The 15196-nt window shown below is 45.9% G+C and overlaps 1 protein-coding gene and 1 long non-coding RNA gene across 2 annotated transcripts in view; one reads left to right on the forward strand and one right to left on the reverse strand.

Moving 5' to 3' along the window:
* Positions 1–7405: 7405 nt before the first annotated feature.
* On the reverse strand, positions 7406–14248 carry LOC141462423 (uncharacterized). Its single transcript, XR_012463200.1, has 3 exons — positions 14116–14248; positions 11822–11891; positions 7406–9486 (listed from the first exon to the last, which is right to left on the reverse strand). It is a non-coding gene; the product is annotated as an uncharacterized lncRNA (long non-coding RNA).
* A 30-nt stretch (positions 14249–14278) lies between these two features.
* BMAL2 (basic helix-loop-helix ARNT like 2) overlaps positions 14279–15196 on the forward strand; it is a 40784-nt gene continuing 39866 nt past the window's right edge. Inside the window, exon 1 of the mRNA XM_074144522.1 lies at positions 14279–14561. Within this exon, the coding sequence (XP_074000623.1) occupies positions 14498–14561 (64 nt within the window). The 5' untranslated portion in view covers positions 14279–14497. The remainder of the gene's footprint in view (positions 14562–15196) is intronic.

The following is a 15196-nucleotide window of genomic DNA, read 5'->3' on the forward strand; positions in this document are numbered from 1 at the left end:
TCCATCCCTCTGAATCACGATTTAGAGTTGGAAGGGACCTTAAAGATCATGGAGTTCCAACCCCCCTGCCATGGGCAGGGACACCTCCACCAGAGTAGGTTGCTCAAAGCCTATCTATATCTATTATCTATATATCTGCCCGTACTAGCACATTAACTGTGGTACTTTGAATCTATCACAATACAATAGAGGTCTTTGTCATTTTTTGGTTACCCAAGAGGTTTACAGCAATGAAAAATCCCCCAGGAATTGAAGGAGAGTCACTGTTGCTGTCATCCTCCTCTGAACACGAGTGAAAGGCAATCTAAAGCCTCCGCAGTGCCCAGCGGAGCGAAGCACAGGATGGTTTGGACTGGCTTTTGCAGCAAAATGTAAGTGACTCTTTATAAAGCCATTATAGAAATATTTATCGCTGCTAGGAACCATGGTATCAGCTGTTCTAAATTATTTGTACGCTTTAAAAATGCACTGGGGTGTTCATCTGCTGCATAAAAGACCAGTTACCAGCGAGATCTCTGTACATGGGTGGCTTACTGACATGTCGTAGTCTTCCTCAATCCAACAGCTACCAGGTTCCTCAAGGGGTTCAGCGATTGTTTTTCTTCCAATATTTTGTCTCCCTTCAAGCATCTGTTATTTATACTACATTTCTACAAGAAATTTTAGTTTTCAGTTTATCACAGAAGAGTAGCCGGTGCTTCAGGGCCTGTTCAGTTTACACAGTGTTAATCAGAACATGGCTAAGCTAAACTTCTGCCTAAATGCTGGAGCGTTGCCTAAATGCTGTGGAAACAGCTCATTCATCTCCCGGTTTTTCTTCCCAGACCTTACACTAATTACTGCTGTTGGGGCAAGATCCCTCAGAAATTCTCCAGTGGTGTTCTTAGCCTTGTCTGTGCGGTGAATGAAGCTCAGCCTCGATCCATGCAAAGACTGTCCATAAAACAATAACTGATTTAAATCCACCTTTACCCTTTCAGACTTTGTTCTGCCAGTGCCCTAGCAGCTTCTGAGGCTTCTCAGGAAAGGAAATACCTTTTCTAAGGCGTTCGATCCATTCTACCAAGACAGAAAAGCTTGGGCAGAAAGTATCTGAGATGCAAACCTGGCCTCAAAGGACACTGCTATTCAAAAGAGAATTTTTTATTCATTTTAATTTCCAACCTTATTCATGGGGCGCTATGTGCACCAGAAATGGAATTCCTGCGACCAGCACATTTCAAAAGACCACAGTTCCCCTATTTGCCTAATACAAAAGGAAGCCTCTGCTTGAACTTGCAAAGACAAGATAAGTTTCAGGGGAGCTGGAAATGCTCCCTAATACTGGTGATTTCTTTTCCCTGCGGGGCTTGGAGGAGAGGAGATAAATACACACTTAATTTAAAGCTATCTATTAAACAGCTACGTCTGTACATACTCACTGGTTTACAAACTTAGGAAAAAGCTCAATCCTTGTATTTGTAACACTAAAGAATAATATACTCATTTAAAATTGCAGCTGATTAATCGTATCAGTGCTCACATAGGAGTTACAACCATAGGGAAACAGCGCGCAGCCTGTTTAGCGTAAACTCCTGTATTGCGGTAGTTGATTTATTATTTTTTAAAAAAAAAATAGCACTATTTTAATCAGTAAGACGAGTTAAACAAAATATTAACTGTTGCTTTTAGGATGATAAGATATTTTTGACGCTAACGGATTAGAGAACAGAAGGTTGGTCTACACTGGCTTTCAAAAAATGGAAGCGTAACATACCTTTGGTTTTGTTCTCTCTGTCTTACTGCTTTGGATGGTTGGTTTTTTTTTTTCCCTTTGGCGATGTTTGTCACTGTGCCATTTATTTTTCTTATTCTTGGAGTACCAAAGATCCTGAAATGGCTTGATGATTGCAACCGTGTGAAAATTTATTTTCTGGAAGTATGTTTTGTTAACTTTTGTTCAAATGTGGAATTGCGTATGCAAATTGGTATCAGAGGTTTGCTGGGAAGTTAACCTATTCCAGCAGGAAAACTTGAGCGCATCGACGGAAGCGGTGAGCCTGAATCCGAATTCTGGATCCGAATACCCTGAAACTGGGGAACGAAGCTTGGATCGGGAAACGCAGCTGAGCTTTTGCACTTTGTTCCATTTCCAGTCACCGTTGAGTGAGTGGCCTTAGGCACGGGACATAGCAGAGGTTGTTTCATGTTGCAAAAGGAGGTTAAAAAAAAAAAATTGCCAGCATTCGGAAATCAAATATTGTCGATACTGCATTTGCACTGTTAAATTTGCCTTGCTGGAGAGTTATAGAAGTGTTATTTTTATAGGTCAGTTGTTAAACACCTGAGCCGTTGGATACGGTACGGAATGAAAGCATCCGACGTGGGCGAAGTCACCTAAGCGCAAAGGGGCTTGCTGAAAGCTCTCGGCGCTACGAAGATGAATGGGCGGAAGCAGTACAAAGGGTGTCGTGTCAGCTCTGTTCCTCTGCAACAGCGGGTAGGGAATACTGCAGTTTAGCCCGTTTATACTCTAATGCTTAGGAAGTGCTCTCACTTTTTCGATAACACGAGCGATTACAAGCATTGAAACATACTGTACCGTGTCCTTTTAATGTTGATATATTACAGCAGCTCGTTCTTGGAGTCCAAATGGCAACTGCTATATTTTTCCTAGACTGTTTCATTAGTTGTGGTTGGGAAAGTTACATAGAAGCATTATAAAAATTTATATGAGGCTTTTTACAGCATTTGAAAATAAAAGTAGCGTTCTTTTTGTAAAGTTGCTGGTTTTATTTTTTTCTCCACGCCAGTGTACTAGATTTAGAATCATAGAATCATCCAGGTTGGAAGAGACCCTTGGGATCATCGAGTCCAACCATCTACCCTACACTACAAAGTTCTCCCCTACACCATATCCCCCAACACCACATCTAAACGGCTCTTAAACACATCCAGGGATGGTGACTCAACCCCCTCCCTGGGCAGCCTGTTCCAATGCCCGACCACTCTTTCTGTGAAAAATTCTTTCCTAATGTTCAGTCTAAACCTACCCTGTTGGAGCTTGAAGCCATTCCCTCTCGTTCTGTCATTAATTACCTGTGCGAAGAGACCAGCACCAACCTCTCTACAGTGTCCTTTCAAGTAGCTGTAGAGAGTGATGAGGTCTCCCCTCAGCCTCCTCTTCCTCATACTAAACAGTCCCAGCTCCCTCAATCGTTCTTCGTACAATTTATTCTCCAGGCCCTTCACCAGCTTCGTTGCCCTCCTCTGCACTCCCTCCAGCACCTCGATATCTCTCTTGGATTGAGGTGCCCAAAACTGGACACAATACTCCAGGTGTGGCCTCACCAGTGCTGAGTACAGGGGCACAATCACCTCCCTACTCCTGCTGGTCACGCTATTTCTAATACAAGCCAGGATGCCGTTGGCTTTCTTGGCCACCTGGGCACACTGCAGGCTCATGTTCAGCCGCTTGTCAATTAGAACCCCCAGGTCTCTTTCTTCCAGGCAGCTCCAGCCACACTTCCCCAAGCCTGTAGCGGTGCACGGGGTTGTTGTGGCCCAAGTGCAGAACCTGGCACTTGCCCTTGTTGAAACTCATACCATTGATGTTGGCCCAATGATCCAATCTATCTAGGTCTCTCTGTAGAGCTTAAATTTATTATTTGTTTATCTTCCAGAATGGGAGATACCTAAGGAATTGAAACGCTGTTTTGTGGCTACTCATCTCCAATTCCACCGACGGTGAAAACTCCAGTGTCACTACGTTCTACCGGAGAGCAGAGAGAGCAAAAATTGCTCGACCTGCACCAACTGCGGTCACGTGAAGCTACTTCCAAAACGGTTATTGCTCTTCCCAAATAGACTTATCTTCTTCCCCATAGCCATAATTTATTCGAGAAAGGCTTCCACAGGCAGTTATGTCCTTTGATTCACTATAGATCCAATTTTGTCCTACTGTTCCTTGCTGAGTTTAGAGCAGTGGCAGCAGATGAAGTTTGTGAAATAGTCACATAAAAAAAAATTATTACAGAGCTGAGCAGCTGAAAGCAAAGAGGAGCTAGCTGGTAGTGACTGGAGCTAGCTGGTAGTGACTGGAGCTAGCTGGTAGTGACTGGCCTTCTCTGGAGCCCTGCTGTGAGTAACGGCCCTCCCTCCACTTCAGAATAGCTGCTTTCACTAAACGATACAATTTTAACACAGTTTTATGAATTACACTTTTCTTCCGGTACCCGTATATTATATCTTAGAGCTACATATAAGGAAATGCAGGCTTAGTTCTTTATCTCCTTGTGTTACCAAATTCAGTATTCCTCAAAAATACAGCACGCTAATGGCAAATATAAAGGCTATGCCTTCAGCGTGTGCAGAAATGCTTTTGGTTTTGAATCAACCAGTTTTAAATATTATATTGTTTAGTGTTTATGAAACGTACTGCAAATATTTCACTGAATTTCACTGAATTTTTAGAGTTGGAAGGGACCATAGAGATCATCTAGTCCAACTCCCCTGCTAAAGCAGGATTGCCCAGAGCACATCACTCAGGACTGCATCCAGGTGGGTCTTGAAGATCTCCAGAGAAGGGGACTCCACCACCTCCCTGGGCAGCCTGTTCCAGGGCTCTGGCACCCTCACCGGAAAGAAGTTTCTCCTCATATTTGAATGGAACTTCCCATGTTCCAGCTTGTGCCCGTTGCCCCTCATCCTATCGCTGGGAACCACTGAAAAGAGTCCGGCTCCATCATCCTTCAACCCACCCTTTAGGTACTTGTAAACATAGATAAGGTCTCCCCTCAGCCTTCTCTTCTCCAGGCTAAAGAGCCCCAGCTCTTTGAGCCTTTCCTCATCAGGGAGATGCTCCAATCCTTGAATCATCCTTGTTGCCCTTCGCTGGACTCTCTCCAGTAGTTCCCTATCCCTCTTGAATTGGGGACCCCAGAACTGGATGCAGTATTCCAGTTGTGGCCTCACCAGTGCAGAGCAGAGGGGGAGAATGACTTCCCTCGACCTACTGGCCACACTCTTCCCTACGCAGCCCAGGATTCCATTGGCCTTCCTGGCCACAAGAGCACACTGCTTGCTCATTGTCATTTTGCTGTCTACCAGGACCCCCAGATCTTTCTCTTCGGAACTTGACTCCAGCAGGTCCACACCTAACCTGTATTGGTGCCTGACATTCTTCTTCCCCAGCTGCAGGACCCTACACTTTTCCCTGTTGAACCTCATGAGGTTCTTCCTTGCCCAGCTCTGTATTTGTTGTGCATTTTTCATTTCTTTATTCTTGTACAAAGTGTGCCTTGTATAAGCAAAGCAATGATGTTTTGGACAGTAAGAGGCCTTTTCTGACAATCTTCCTATGGAAAGAGAAGGGAGGAGGATTCAAAACAGTCCATCTGTCCTGCTGTTGGGAGTGATGACAATAGTGGTTCCCAGGTCTGGACTAGAGAAGGATATATTTGCCGTTCAGGAAGCGCTTAATGTACTGCTTTAAGGTAATTTTATTTGTGCATGTCAATTTTAAATATCACAGAGGTTCTAAAATGCCTATCCCGTAGCTGAATTTAAAAGACGAAAGCAGGTTTGACCTGTTGGAAGGGGTCCAGCGGAGGGCCACGAAGATGATCAGAGGGATGGAGCACCTCCCCTATGAAGACAGGCTGAGAGAGCTGGGGTTGTTCAGCCTGGAGAAGAGAAGGCTCCAGGGAGCCTTCCAGTACCTAAACAGGACCTTCTAGTACCTAAAGAGGGACTGTAGGAGAGATGGGGAGGGACTCTTTATCAGGAAGTGTAGTGACAGGACAAGGGGTAATGGTTTTAAATTGGAAGAGGGGAGATTTAGATTAGATATTAGGAGGAAATTCTTTGCGGTGAGGGTGGTGAGGCACTGGAACAGGTGGCCCAGGGAAGTGTTCAAGGCCAGGCTGGATGGGGCTTTGAGCAACCTGGTCTGGTGGGAGGTGTCACGGGCTGGAGCTTGATGATCTTTGAGGTCCCTTCCAACTCTGACCATTCTAGTTTTTAAATATGGGTGCCAACAAACCGTAGCCTGTCGGCCGTGCTGGCTTCAGCAGCGCTAGGCTCTGCTGCACAGAATGCCATTCTGCCTAAAAGGAGTTGCTGTCTGAAAGATACTGGGTAGATTAACTATTGGGACAGCTGAAGGGCAAGTTAATTTATATAAAATACAACGAACTTACTCTCTGTCAATAGTAATGGCACCGGGATTTGTACACTTCATCACACAGGAACACTTCTACGGTTGGTGTGAAGCGAAATGAATCTTTACACACACAGAGAGAGTTCATCTTGCCACCTCCCATCGCTCCCACCGTCTCCTTCCAGGTTATTTGGTATCATAGAGGTTACTGTTCTCTTGGGAAATGGGGCACGTAGGCTTGAACTTCCTCATGCTGAGGAGGGAAATGAACCCAGGTTTCTCGTTTCCCGATGAAGTCACAGATCTACTAGGAACAGTTTGTTTCTGATTTGAACTGACCCTTGATGCCACATCTTGTTTCCGTACGAGCTGCTGGCATCTGTTTCTAGTGAGCCACCATCTGCTGCTGCTTCTCCCTTCTCTAGGAATACATGCTCTCTATATGTGCTGTCCCTGGGTAGTCCACCTCCCATTGGTAAAACAGCCCTTCCCTTTTGGGTATCGCTGCCAGTCCTTCCCCCCTCCAAAGCCCAAATCTTTGCCTTTGCCCCTCTACATTTCTTGCCCACTAAACTAAATGATGTCGAAAGGGCAAGCTCACCAGCAAAGTGCGTGCTGTGACCTCGAAGCTGTTGCGTAAAAGCGTAACCACAGCCCCTGCTCCGCATTTTGAAAGAGAGATGACAGCTACAGATAGGAAGCCTTACGTACACACCGGGTCTATGTAACACCTTGTCTCCTTCCAGTGACGTAGGCAGAATCTATCCCTCTGTGTGGACCTACGGGCTGGAATAGGAAGGTAATGGAGCTCCAGTGGGAAGCAGGTGGAGCTTGGGCCATGTCCACGCACATGAGGCCATCCAAAAAACTTTGGGACTCGAAACGGAAGCACTGATTTTGAACATACATCTCTTCAGTGTTAGGATTTACTCAAAAATTGCAATAGCTCTGCTAGTCCTGGACACTTAATTTCCCTGCAAAGTCTACTTCTGACTTCAATATATCTATTTAATAACGAATGATCAGATAAGAACTTCAGTGACTTTTTGATCGTGACAGCATGAATCCCTGGTGAACCAGACACGTATCTCAAGATTCTCAGTCCAGCAGGCTGCCTTTGAGGTCTCATCCAGCTCCCACTGACATCAGCAAAAGATCCTTATCTAAAGCCCAAAGCAAGCAGTGAACAAGTATGTTCTCAAAAGCAAGCTGGTCACTGATGTCACGCTTTTATGTTCTTTACAAACGAGACAAAAACATTTTACTGTCCGTACAACTCAATTTGTTAAAAAGCAGTACGTGAAGACGATGCCCTTTGGCTTCAAATACAGTGGTGACAAACTTGCAAGAAGAAAATATTACCTATTTTTTTATAAACAAAATTATACTAGTGACTCGAGGAAACCTTGCAAACGGTACATTTAAATGCCTTTTTCTGAAATAGCATAGTACATAATTGGGCCCCAGTATGGATTTTGCATATTCTGGGAAGCAGACATTGTTATGACTTCTTGATTTGTGAAGTTCATAGGCAGCAAACAATTAACGTGATGCTTTCAGTCAGCACAGTTCTGCTGAGTAACATTAGACGTACTTAGGGCCCCGCTCTGTGCAAGGGTTTCTCTTTTCAGTTAATTCTGCCTCAACTTGGTGGCACGGGTTTAAGGTGGTTTTACATTTCCCCATCTTTGCATTGTTCCTATACCACCTGTTGAGACTGTTGACACTTGGAAAGCCCAAGAATCTGTACTGTGGGTGACAAGGCTGCTTCAGTCGAGGAGAAGACTTCCAGACGGTGATGTAATGTATTGTTGGGACCTTTGCACGGACGCAGACAGACAACCGCAGCTTTGGCAGTTCAAAGACTGGCTGTGTCTTCTTGGAGATATGAAAAGATGTTGTCTTCTTGGAGATACGCTGCCCTTACAGCTGGTTTTATTCTCTTCTGGCCAAAGCAGAAAAGGCACTGGGTGGGATCTCACTGATCCTAGAGAGATAGGACTCAGCTTGAGGGCTGCCACTTGAGCACCACGGGCACATTTCAATTCATTTCAACAAGCCCCTTGAGCAGCTTTATTTATCCTCGTGGAGAGATTTGTAACAGCAATACTGGTTTTCAGAGACATTAGACATTAGGCTCTTGTTAGGCATTCAGAAAATGAATGAAAATGCCATGAATGAAACTACTAAAAACTGAAGCTTATTTTGTTTTTAAATCAAAAGTGGCACCATCAAATTGAGTGACTTTTAGGTAAGAGATTTATAAGCAAGTGAAGACGCTTTAGAAAATGCTAAATCTTTAGACTTGTTTGAATTTTTTTAGAAAACCACAAAGTAAATTGATCATCCTATTTGTTCCAATGCTTACATTAGAGAGAGAGCAAGTAGGAGTTGAAAGCTCTTCTCAAGTTAAATTTGTTTCATCACGCAAGGAATTTGTCAGTGATTCATAGATCTTTAAGGCTGGGCTATATCACTATCACAATCCAGTCTAACATCCAACTTTACGTGGCGTACTGTGCCAGCATAGCACAGCCCGTTGCTATCCAAGCCTGAATTCTTTTGGGCTGTTTTTTTTTTTCTTTTTTCCCCCCGTATTTGAAGGGCTTCTGTACGAATTACTGAGTGAAAATACATTTAAAGGGCTTTTTTTTTGTTATAGGCTGATTACAGTATAATTACACCATTTATATAATTAATGAAGAAAAAGGCTCTCCTTCAGCAGGGGAGTTGGACTAGATGATCTTTATGGTCCCTTCCAACTCTAAAAATTCAGTGAAATTCAGATTTGGGGAAGAATTTTTGGTTTAAAATGATAGCAGATTTTACTAATGCATAGACAGAATTTATAGCAAAGTCAACAAATTGCTTGTGATGCCCTTAAAAGTAATCCCTTAAGCCCAAATCACAGGGTAAAACACATGTTTTTTTTAAATGGTATTAATTCTTCTAACTAGCTGTTAGTATGTACTCTATAAAAATGCACTTGATTCAGAACACAGATATTGTTCTTTACGTTATCTTGAGCTATGCAATACCATGGTCTGAGGACAAACCATAAACACTTGTGTTCTGGAAGAGAAGTCTTGTGAAAAATCTGCGTTTGTATTTACAGGTACGCTGAGTAACTTCAGTTTACTGCTATTAAGTTTCAGTAGAAAAAAAAAGTTAGCTGCTTGCCCTAAGAAGTCACCTAAGTCTGTTTTTACGTGAAGCAATACAAGTCACTCTAATAACATAGTTGACGGCTCGGTGTTCCCTCAGAAGAGGAAAGGGCTTTTGTCCAGTCACTCTCAGCTTCCGAATTAGGTCTCTTAAGCGTGGTGTGCACAGAGCTAGGTTGGTCCCTGCAAATACACAAAAAAATTTGCATCCTGTTCAGATTGTATCTCAGAGAAATGCTGACTGGCTGCTCTTCATGTCCTGCGTAACAGCTAAGACACTCTATGCTTTGGATGTCATTAAACATTTACAGAAAAGAAAAACGAGTAATAATACAGACGACTTTCTTTAACCGCTCAGTCTCACACTAATATTTAACTGCTCTGAGGTTTGATTGTTATTTTTACCCCTTTAGCAAGTTGTTGTATAAGTTGTTTGGAAAAAAAGAGGCTACCCGTTGCTTACATAAAGCATTCTGTTCTCTATTTTATAGCTAAAAGCTACTCAAGAGAAAGCGCTCACCTAAAAACGGGGCAAAAATATCAAGTGTGGCCTATTCAAAATCAGTGCCTTACATAAACTGGGATCCTACTCTGCCAAAACTCAAGGCTAACTATATGCTGTAAACACCAGTTCTGTCACACATGAAATGTATTAAACGTTCAGTGAAGAGACACATCATCACCTTTGAATAAGAAACAAGTATAATAAATGATGTTTAAAATCCGTGTGAATGAATTGGCAGGGCATTATGTTTATAAGAACTCCCTAATTGCCAGATGTGACATTGAGAAATACACAGAAGAAAACGTGACAGACAGAAATATTGCTAAGAGATTGATCTGATTTTCTGACCTAGGCATATCATAAAGTGCCAAAAATTTCTCCATTCAATTACAAGTACTTCTACCATCGCACTAAAAAATATTAAATAAATGTGAATAAGGCACATTAGCTCTGTTTTGAGTGACTCAGTTTTAAAAAAAAAAAAGCAACTATTGCATTTTGAATGTCCTCATTCAATGTTCCCATATGAAGAGAGTTTGTGTTTAATAGCTGTTAAGCTATTAAGTTTGTTAAAACAGTTTTCTGGAACTATTTAAATCTTTAGCTCATTGAGCTTTATAACAACAGCTGTCTTCAATTTTCTTTGGCTACCGAGTCTCTGAAAGATTTTCAGTCAATGTGGCTGACTCGCTCTCCTGAAATCTCCTTAACGTTTGGGTGTCCACTGGGATGATTGAAGTGGAGAAGGAAAGATTTAATGAGACTTCTGTTTCAAGCTATTAACTTTCCAAAGATAAAATATTAACTTTCCTACACAGAGAAAACAGACATAGAAACAGCTTTTTTACACATATGATGTTTTTGTTCAGGTATATCAAGCTATAGTAAGAATCTTTAGTAGGACTTCAGAATTTCCTTAATTTTGAAGGCGAAAAAAAGGATTTCTTTTAAGAGAGTCAACAGCAAAGAGTCTCTTGTAATTTTCTAAGTAGCCATAATCACCTGTAGTCTTACCACCAGTGGTGTGGTGCTTACAAACATTGCCACGAGGGTCTCTCTCCACTGTTTCTACAGCTCCAGCCTCATGGTTTGGTTGCATTTAACTATCCTCTTGAAGAAAACAGCCTTTCAGAAAACTGTCTTTCAAGCAATTTATTTCTGCAAGAGCAATCTTATAATCCATAGGTTTGTCTTAACCCTTTGCATGCTCGCAACTTCCTTTGACCCAGACAGATAACGGGCATTCACACGTATTTACTTCCCCTCAGCATAATGTAGTCAATGATGAAAATACTTGCGTAAATAATATTTTTGCTATTACTAAAACCAAGTGGATCTTCTTTGTGTATTTAGTCACACTTCCTTTTTCACTTTTAGCAAAGGATGTTTTTCTTTTTATCTTATGAGTGGTGCTGTTATGCCTCCAGATTCAAAAAAGCAATCACTTGTCTGCAGCTCATAGATACACATTTTAACAAATTAGATATTAACCACTAGAACAGGTGACAAAAGAATGTAAAATACTTTGCAAAGTATTACACCTACTTTTGTTAGTTCCAAAGGACCACCCATTACTAGTAAGAGGCAGAAGCTCTGAAAGCCCACTGAACAGTTCAGCTGCAGAAGTAGGTTCCTTCACACAGGTGATCACCTGGACCCAGCCTTACTGGTAAGCAGCACCACCAGCTGCGCTGTACATGCAGGTTCCCTCATACCTGAGCTCATCGGCACAAGCACAGCCATGAAGATGGCACCGGTAAGCCACACCTATAACTGGGACTGAGCAAGCACAGGCTACACCAACATTAACACGCGGAGCAGGACAGCAAGAGCAGAGTTCTGTCAAGCGGAAGAGGTGTTGCTGAGGTCCCGATGCCCATACTGTACACATTTTAGAGGTTTCATTTCAGACTAGCTCTAGTAGGGTGAATGCCTGTTAACAGCTGGAGCACATTAAGCTCTTACGAGTGCATCTTGAGGTCTTCACGCAAAAGCAACACACTTTGCACGCACCAAGACTGCTCCAGGATGTGAACCAAAGCATGGTGAGGCCGACGGGTAGATTCACTTCACAAGCGTACTCCTGGTATTAGTAGAAAAACATAGAATCATTTAGGTTGGAAAAGACGTTTAAGATCATCAAACACAACCATAAACCTAACACTGCCAAGTCTACCACTAAACCATGTCCCCAAGTGCCACATCTACATGTCTTCTCCAGGGATGGTGACTCAACCACTTAAGCTACAACCTCAGCATCTAGCATAATCCAGGTCTACTAACACAATTTAATATACTCGTAAAAGTTAACTCTATTTTTATGCTACTTTTTACCGATATGTGTTACTATTCTCCACCCTGCTCTGACCACACACTGGTCCAGATGACTCACAGAGGTCTCTCCCACCCAAAATTATTTCACTGAATTTTCACTGAATTTCACTGAATTTTTAGAGTTGGAAGGGACCGTAAAGATCATCTAGTCCAACTCCCCTGCCGAAGCAGGATTGCCCAGAGCATGTCAGAGCATGTTACTCAGGACTGCATCCAGGCGGGTCTTGAAGATCTCCAAAGAAGGGGACTCCACACCCTCCCTGGGCAGCCTGTTCCAGGGCTCTTGTCACCCTCACCGGAAAGAAGTTTCTCCTCATATTTGAGTGGAACCTCCTATGTTCCAGCTTGTGCCCATTGCCCCTCGTCCTCTCACTGGCAACCACTGAAAAGAGTCTGGCTCCATCCTCCTTCAACCCACCCTTCAGATACTTATAAGCATTGATAAGGTCTCCCCTCAGCCTTCTCTTCTCCAGGCTAAAGAGCCCCAGCTCTCTCAGCCTTTCTTCATAAGGGAGATGCTCCAATCCTTGAATCATCCTCGTTGCCCTTCGCTGGACTCTTTCCAGTAGTTCCCTATCCCTCTTGAACTGGGGAGCCCAGAACTGGATGCAGTATTCCGGTTGTGGCCTCACCAGTGCAGAGTAGAGGGGGAGAATGACTTCCCTCCACCTACTGACCACACTCTTCCCTATGCAGCCCAGGATTCCGTTGGCCTTCCTGGCCACAAGAGCACATTGCTTGCTCATTGTCATTTTGCTGTCTACCAGGACCCCCAGATCTTTCTCTTCAGAACTTGACTCCAGCAGGTCCACACCTAACCTGTATTGGTGCCTAAGATTGGTGCCTATTATCCCAAGATCCTGATTTTTCCTCAGACAGGGTGTCCTCTATACAGCACCCTGAAAAGGTAACAGGTACACAGGCCAAAGCAAAGCGATTTGGGGATTCCCCCTCCCCCCCCAATACTGTAAGGATCAGAAGTGGCCCACGCCTACCCCGGCTCTCCAATATAGATTCATAGATTGGTCCAGGCCGGAAGGGACCTCCAAAGGTCATCTAGTCCGACCTCCCCGCAGTCAGCAGGGACACCCCCAACTAGACCAGGTTGCCCAGGGCCTCGTCGAGCTTCACCTTGAATATATCAAGGGAAGGGGCCTCAACCACCTCCCTGGGCAACCTCTTCCAGTGTTCCACCACCCTCATGGTAAAGAACTTTTTCCTAATATCCAATCTAAATCTCCCCTTCTCCAACTTAAAGCCATTGCCCCTCGTCCTGTCACTGCAGGCCTTTGTAAACAGACCCTCCCCAGCCTTCCTGTAGGCCCCCCTCAGGTACTGGAAGGCCGCTATGAGGTCTCCCCAGAGCCTCCTTTTCTCCAAGCTGAACAACCCCAGCTCCCTCAGCCTGTCCTCATAGGAGAGGTGCTCCAGCCCCCTGATCATTTTGGTGGCCCTCCTCTGGACCCGCTCCATCAGGTCCATGTCCTTTCTATATTGAGGGCTCCAGACCTGCACACAGCACTCCAGGTGAGGTCTCACCAGAGCAGAGCAAAGTGGCAGAATCACCTCTCTGGATCTGCTGGCAACACATCTCTTGATGCAGCCCAGGATGTCATTGGCCTTCTGGGCTGCAAGTGCACACTGCCTGCTCATGTCCAGCTTCTCGTCCATCAGCACCCCCAAGTCCCTTTCCTCAGGGGTGCTTTCTAATACCCCATCCCCCAGGCTGTATTTATACTGAGGATTGTTTCCTCCCAGGTGCAGAATCCTGCACTTGCTCTTGTTGAACCTCATGAGGTTCAACTGGGCCCACCTCTCCAGCCTGTCCAGGTCAATATATGCCAGAGGGGAGCAGGGGACGCTGCCACCATGGGTGTTCGAGGCGGCCGGTGCACGGCGGCCTGCCCGACTGCCCTCGAGAGTCTGAAGAGCTATAGACGGGGGCCGGGCGGACGGCACCAGCTCTCACCCACCATTCGTTTCCAGCCCTCCGCCTCTTTGGGGACGAGGGAAGGGCCGCCGGCCTGAAGTGGTGGCGACCGCCCCGCCGCCCTCTCCGCCCGCAGCCGCCGGGCACCCACCGCCTCCCCGCTCCCCAACAGCCCCAGATCTCGCGAGAAGCCTCCCGCCGGCCGGGGCGGCAGGGATGGCGGCGCTGCTGAGGCGGTACCAGTGAGAGGAGGTGGGGGGGAGGAGGAGGAGGGCGGGAGAAGGCTGTCGGGGCGCCTGTAATCCCTTCCCCTTCCCCCCCACCCCACCCCCGGCCGGCAGGACGGGTTTGTCCTCACCTTAGTTCACCTCCTGCATGCCGCCGGTGCCGGGGGCGCTGTGGAGCGGGGGCAGCAGCCGCCCGCCATGGCCGAGGCAGGAGCGGGAGGCGCCGAGGGAGCCGAGGAGGAGCAGTGGCGGGCCGCTGAAGGTGGGGGGCGGGTGTGTGTGTGTGTGTTTTGTTGGGGGGCGGCTGTTTGAACGGCTGGGTGGGTGCCCCCCTCCCCGCCGTAGCGGCTGGTGGGGGGGTTGTGCTGTGTGGATGGGGCGATCGTGGGTAGGGGTGTGTGTGTGAGTGTGTCTCTGTGTGTGTGAGTGTGTCTCTGTGTGTGTGTGTGTCTGCCTCCCTCCCTCCGTGCCGTGACAGGAGCGAGCCCTGCGTGCCCGTCGTCAGGCTGGTGCCCCCCGGGACACGGGGCAGGGCTGAGTGTCTCCGGGCCGCCTGTGGCGGGGGGGGGGGGGGGGGAGAAGCGGAGGCGGAGGGGGGGGGGGATAGCCTTTCCGTGAGGGCACTGCGCTCCGGGCGCGTTCCCGGTATCCCTCTGTGGTGCCGGGTGTGTTTATTTTTATGAGTTCACACTTGCCTTCCCTCAGGCTGGCCCGAAGCGTGTCCCGGAGGCAGCTAACTCATAATTTCTCCCAGGGGAGTTTAGTTAAGGTACACTAGGCGTGGGCGCAACCGACCTTAACGTTGTGCGTTTATACAGAGGGAACCCCAAGAGTAACGCGCGCCCGGGCATCTGTTTGTTACTACTGCAGGTGTGTCAGCGCGCGGGTGTGATGCGG

The sequence above is a fragment of the Numenius arquata genome, chromosome 2, assembly GCF_964106895.1.
Source record: "Numenius arquata chromosome 2, bNumArq3.hap1.1, whole genome shotgun sequence".
NCBI classification, from domain to species: Eukaryota; Metazoa; Chordata; class Aves; order Charadriiformes; family Scolopacidae; genus Numenius; species Numenius arquata.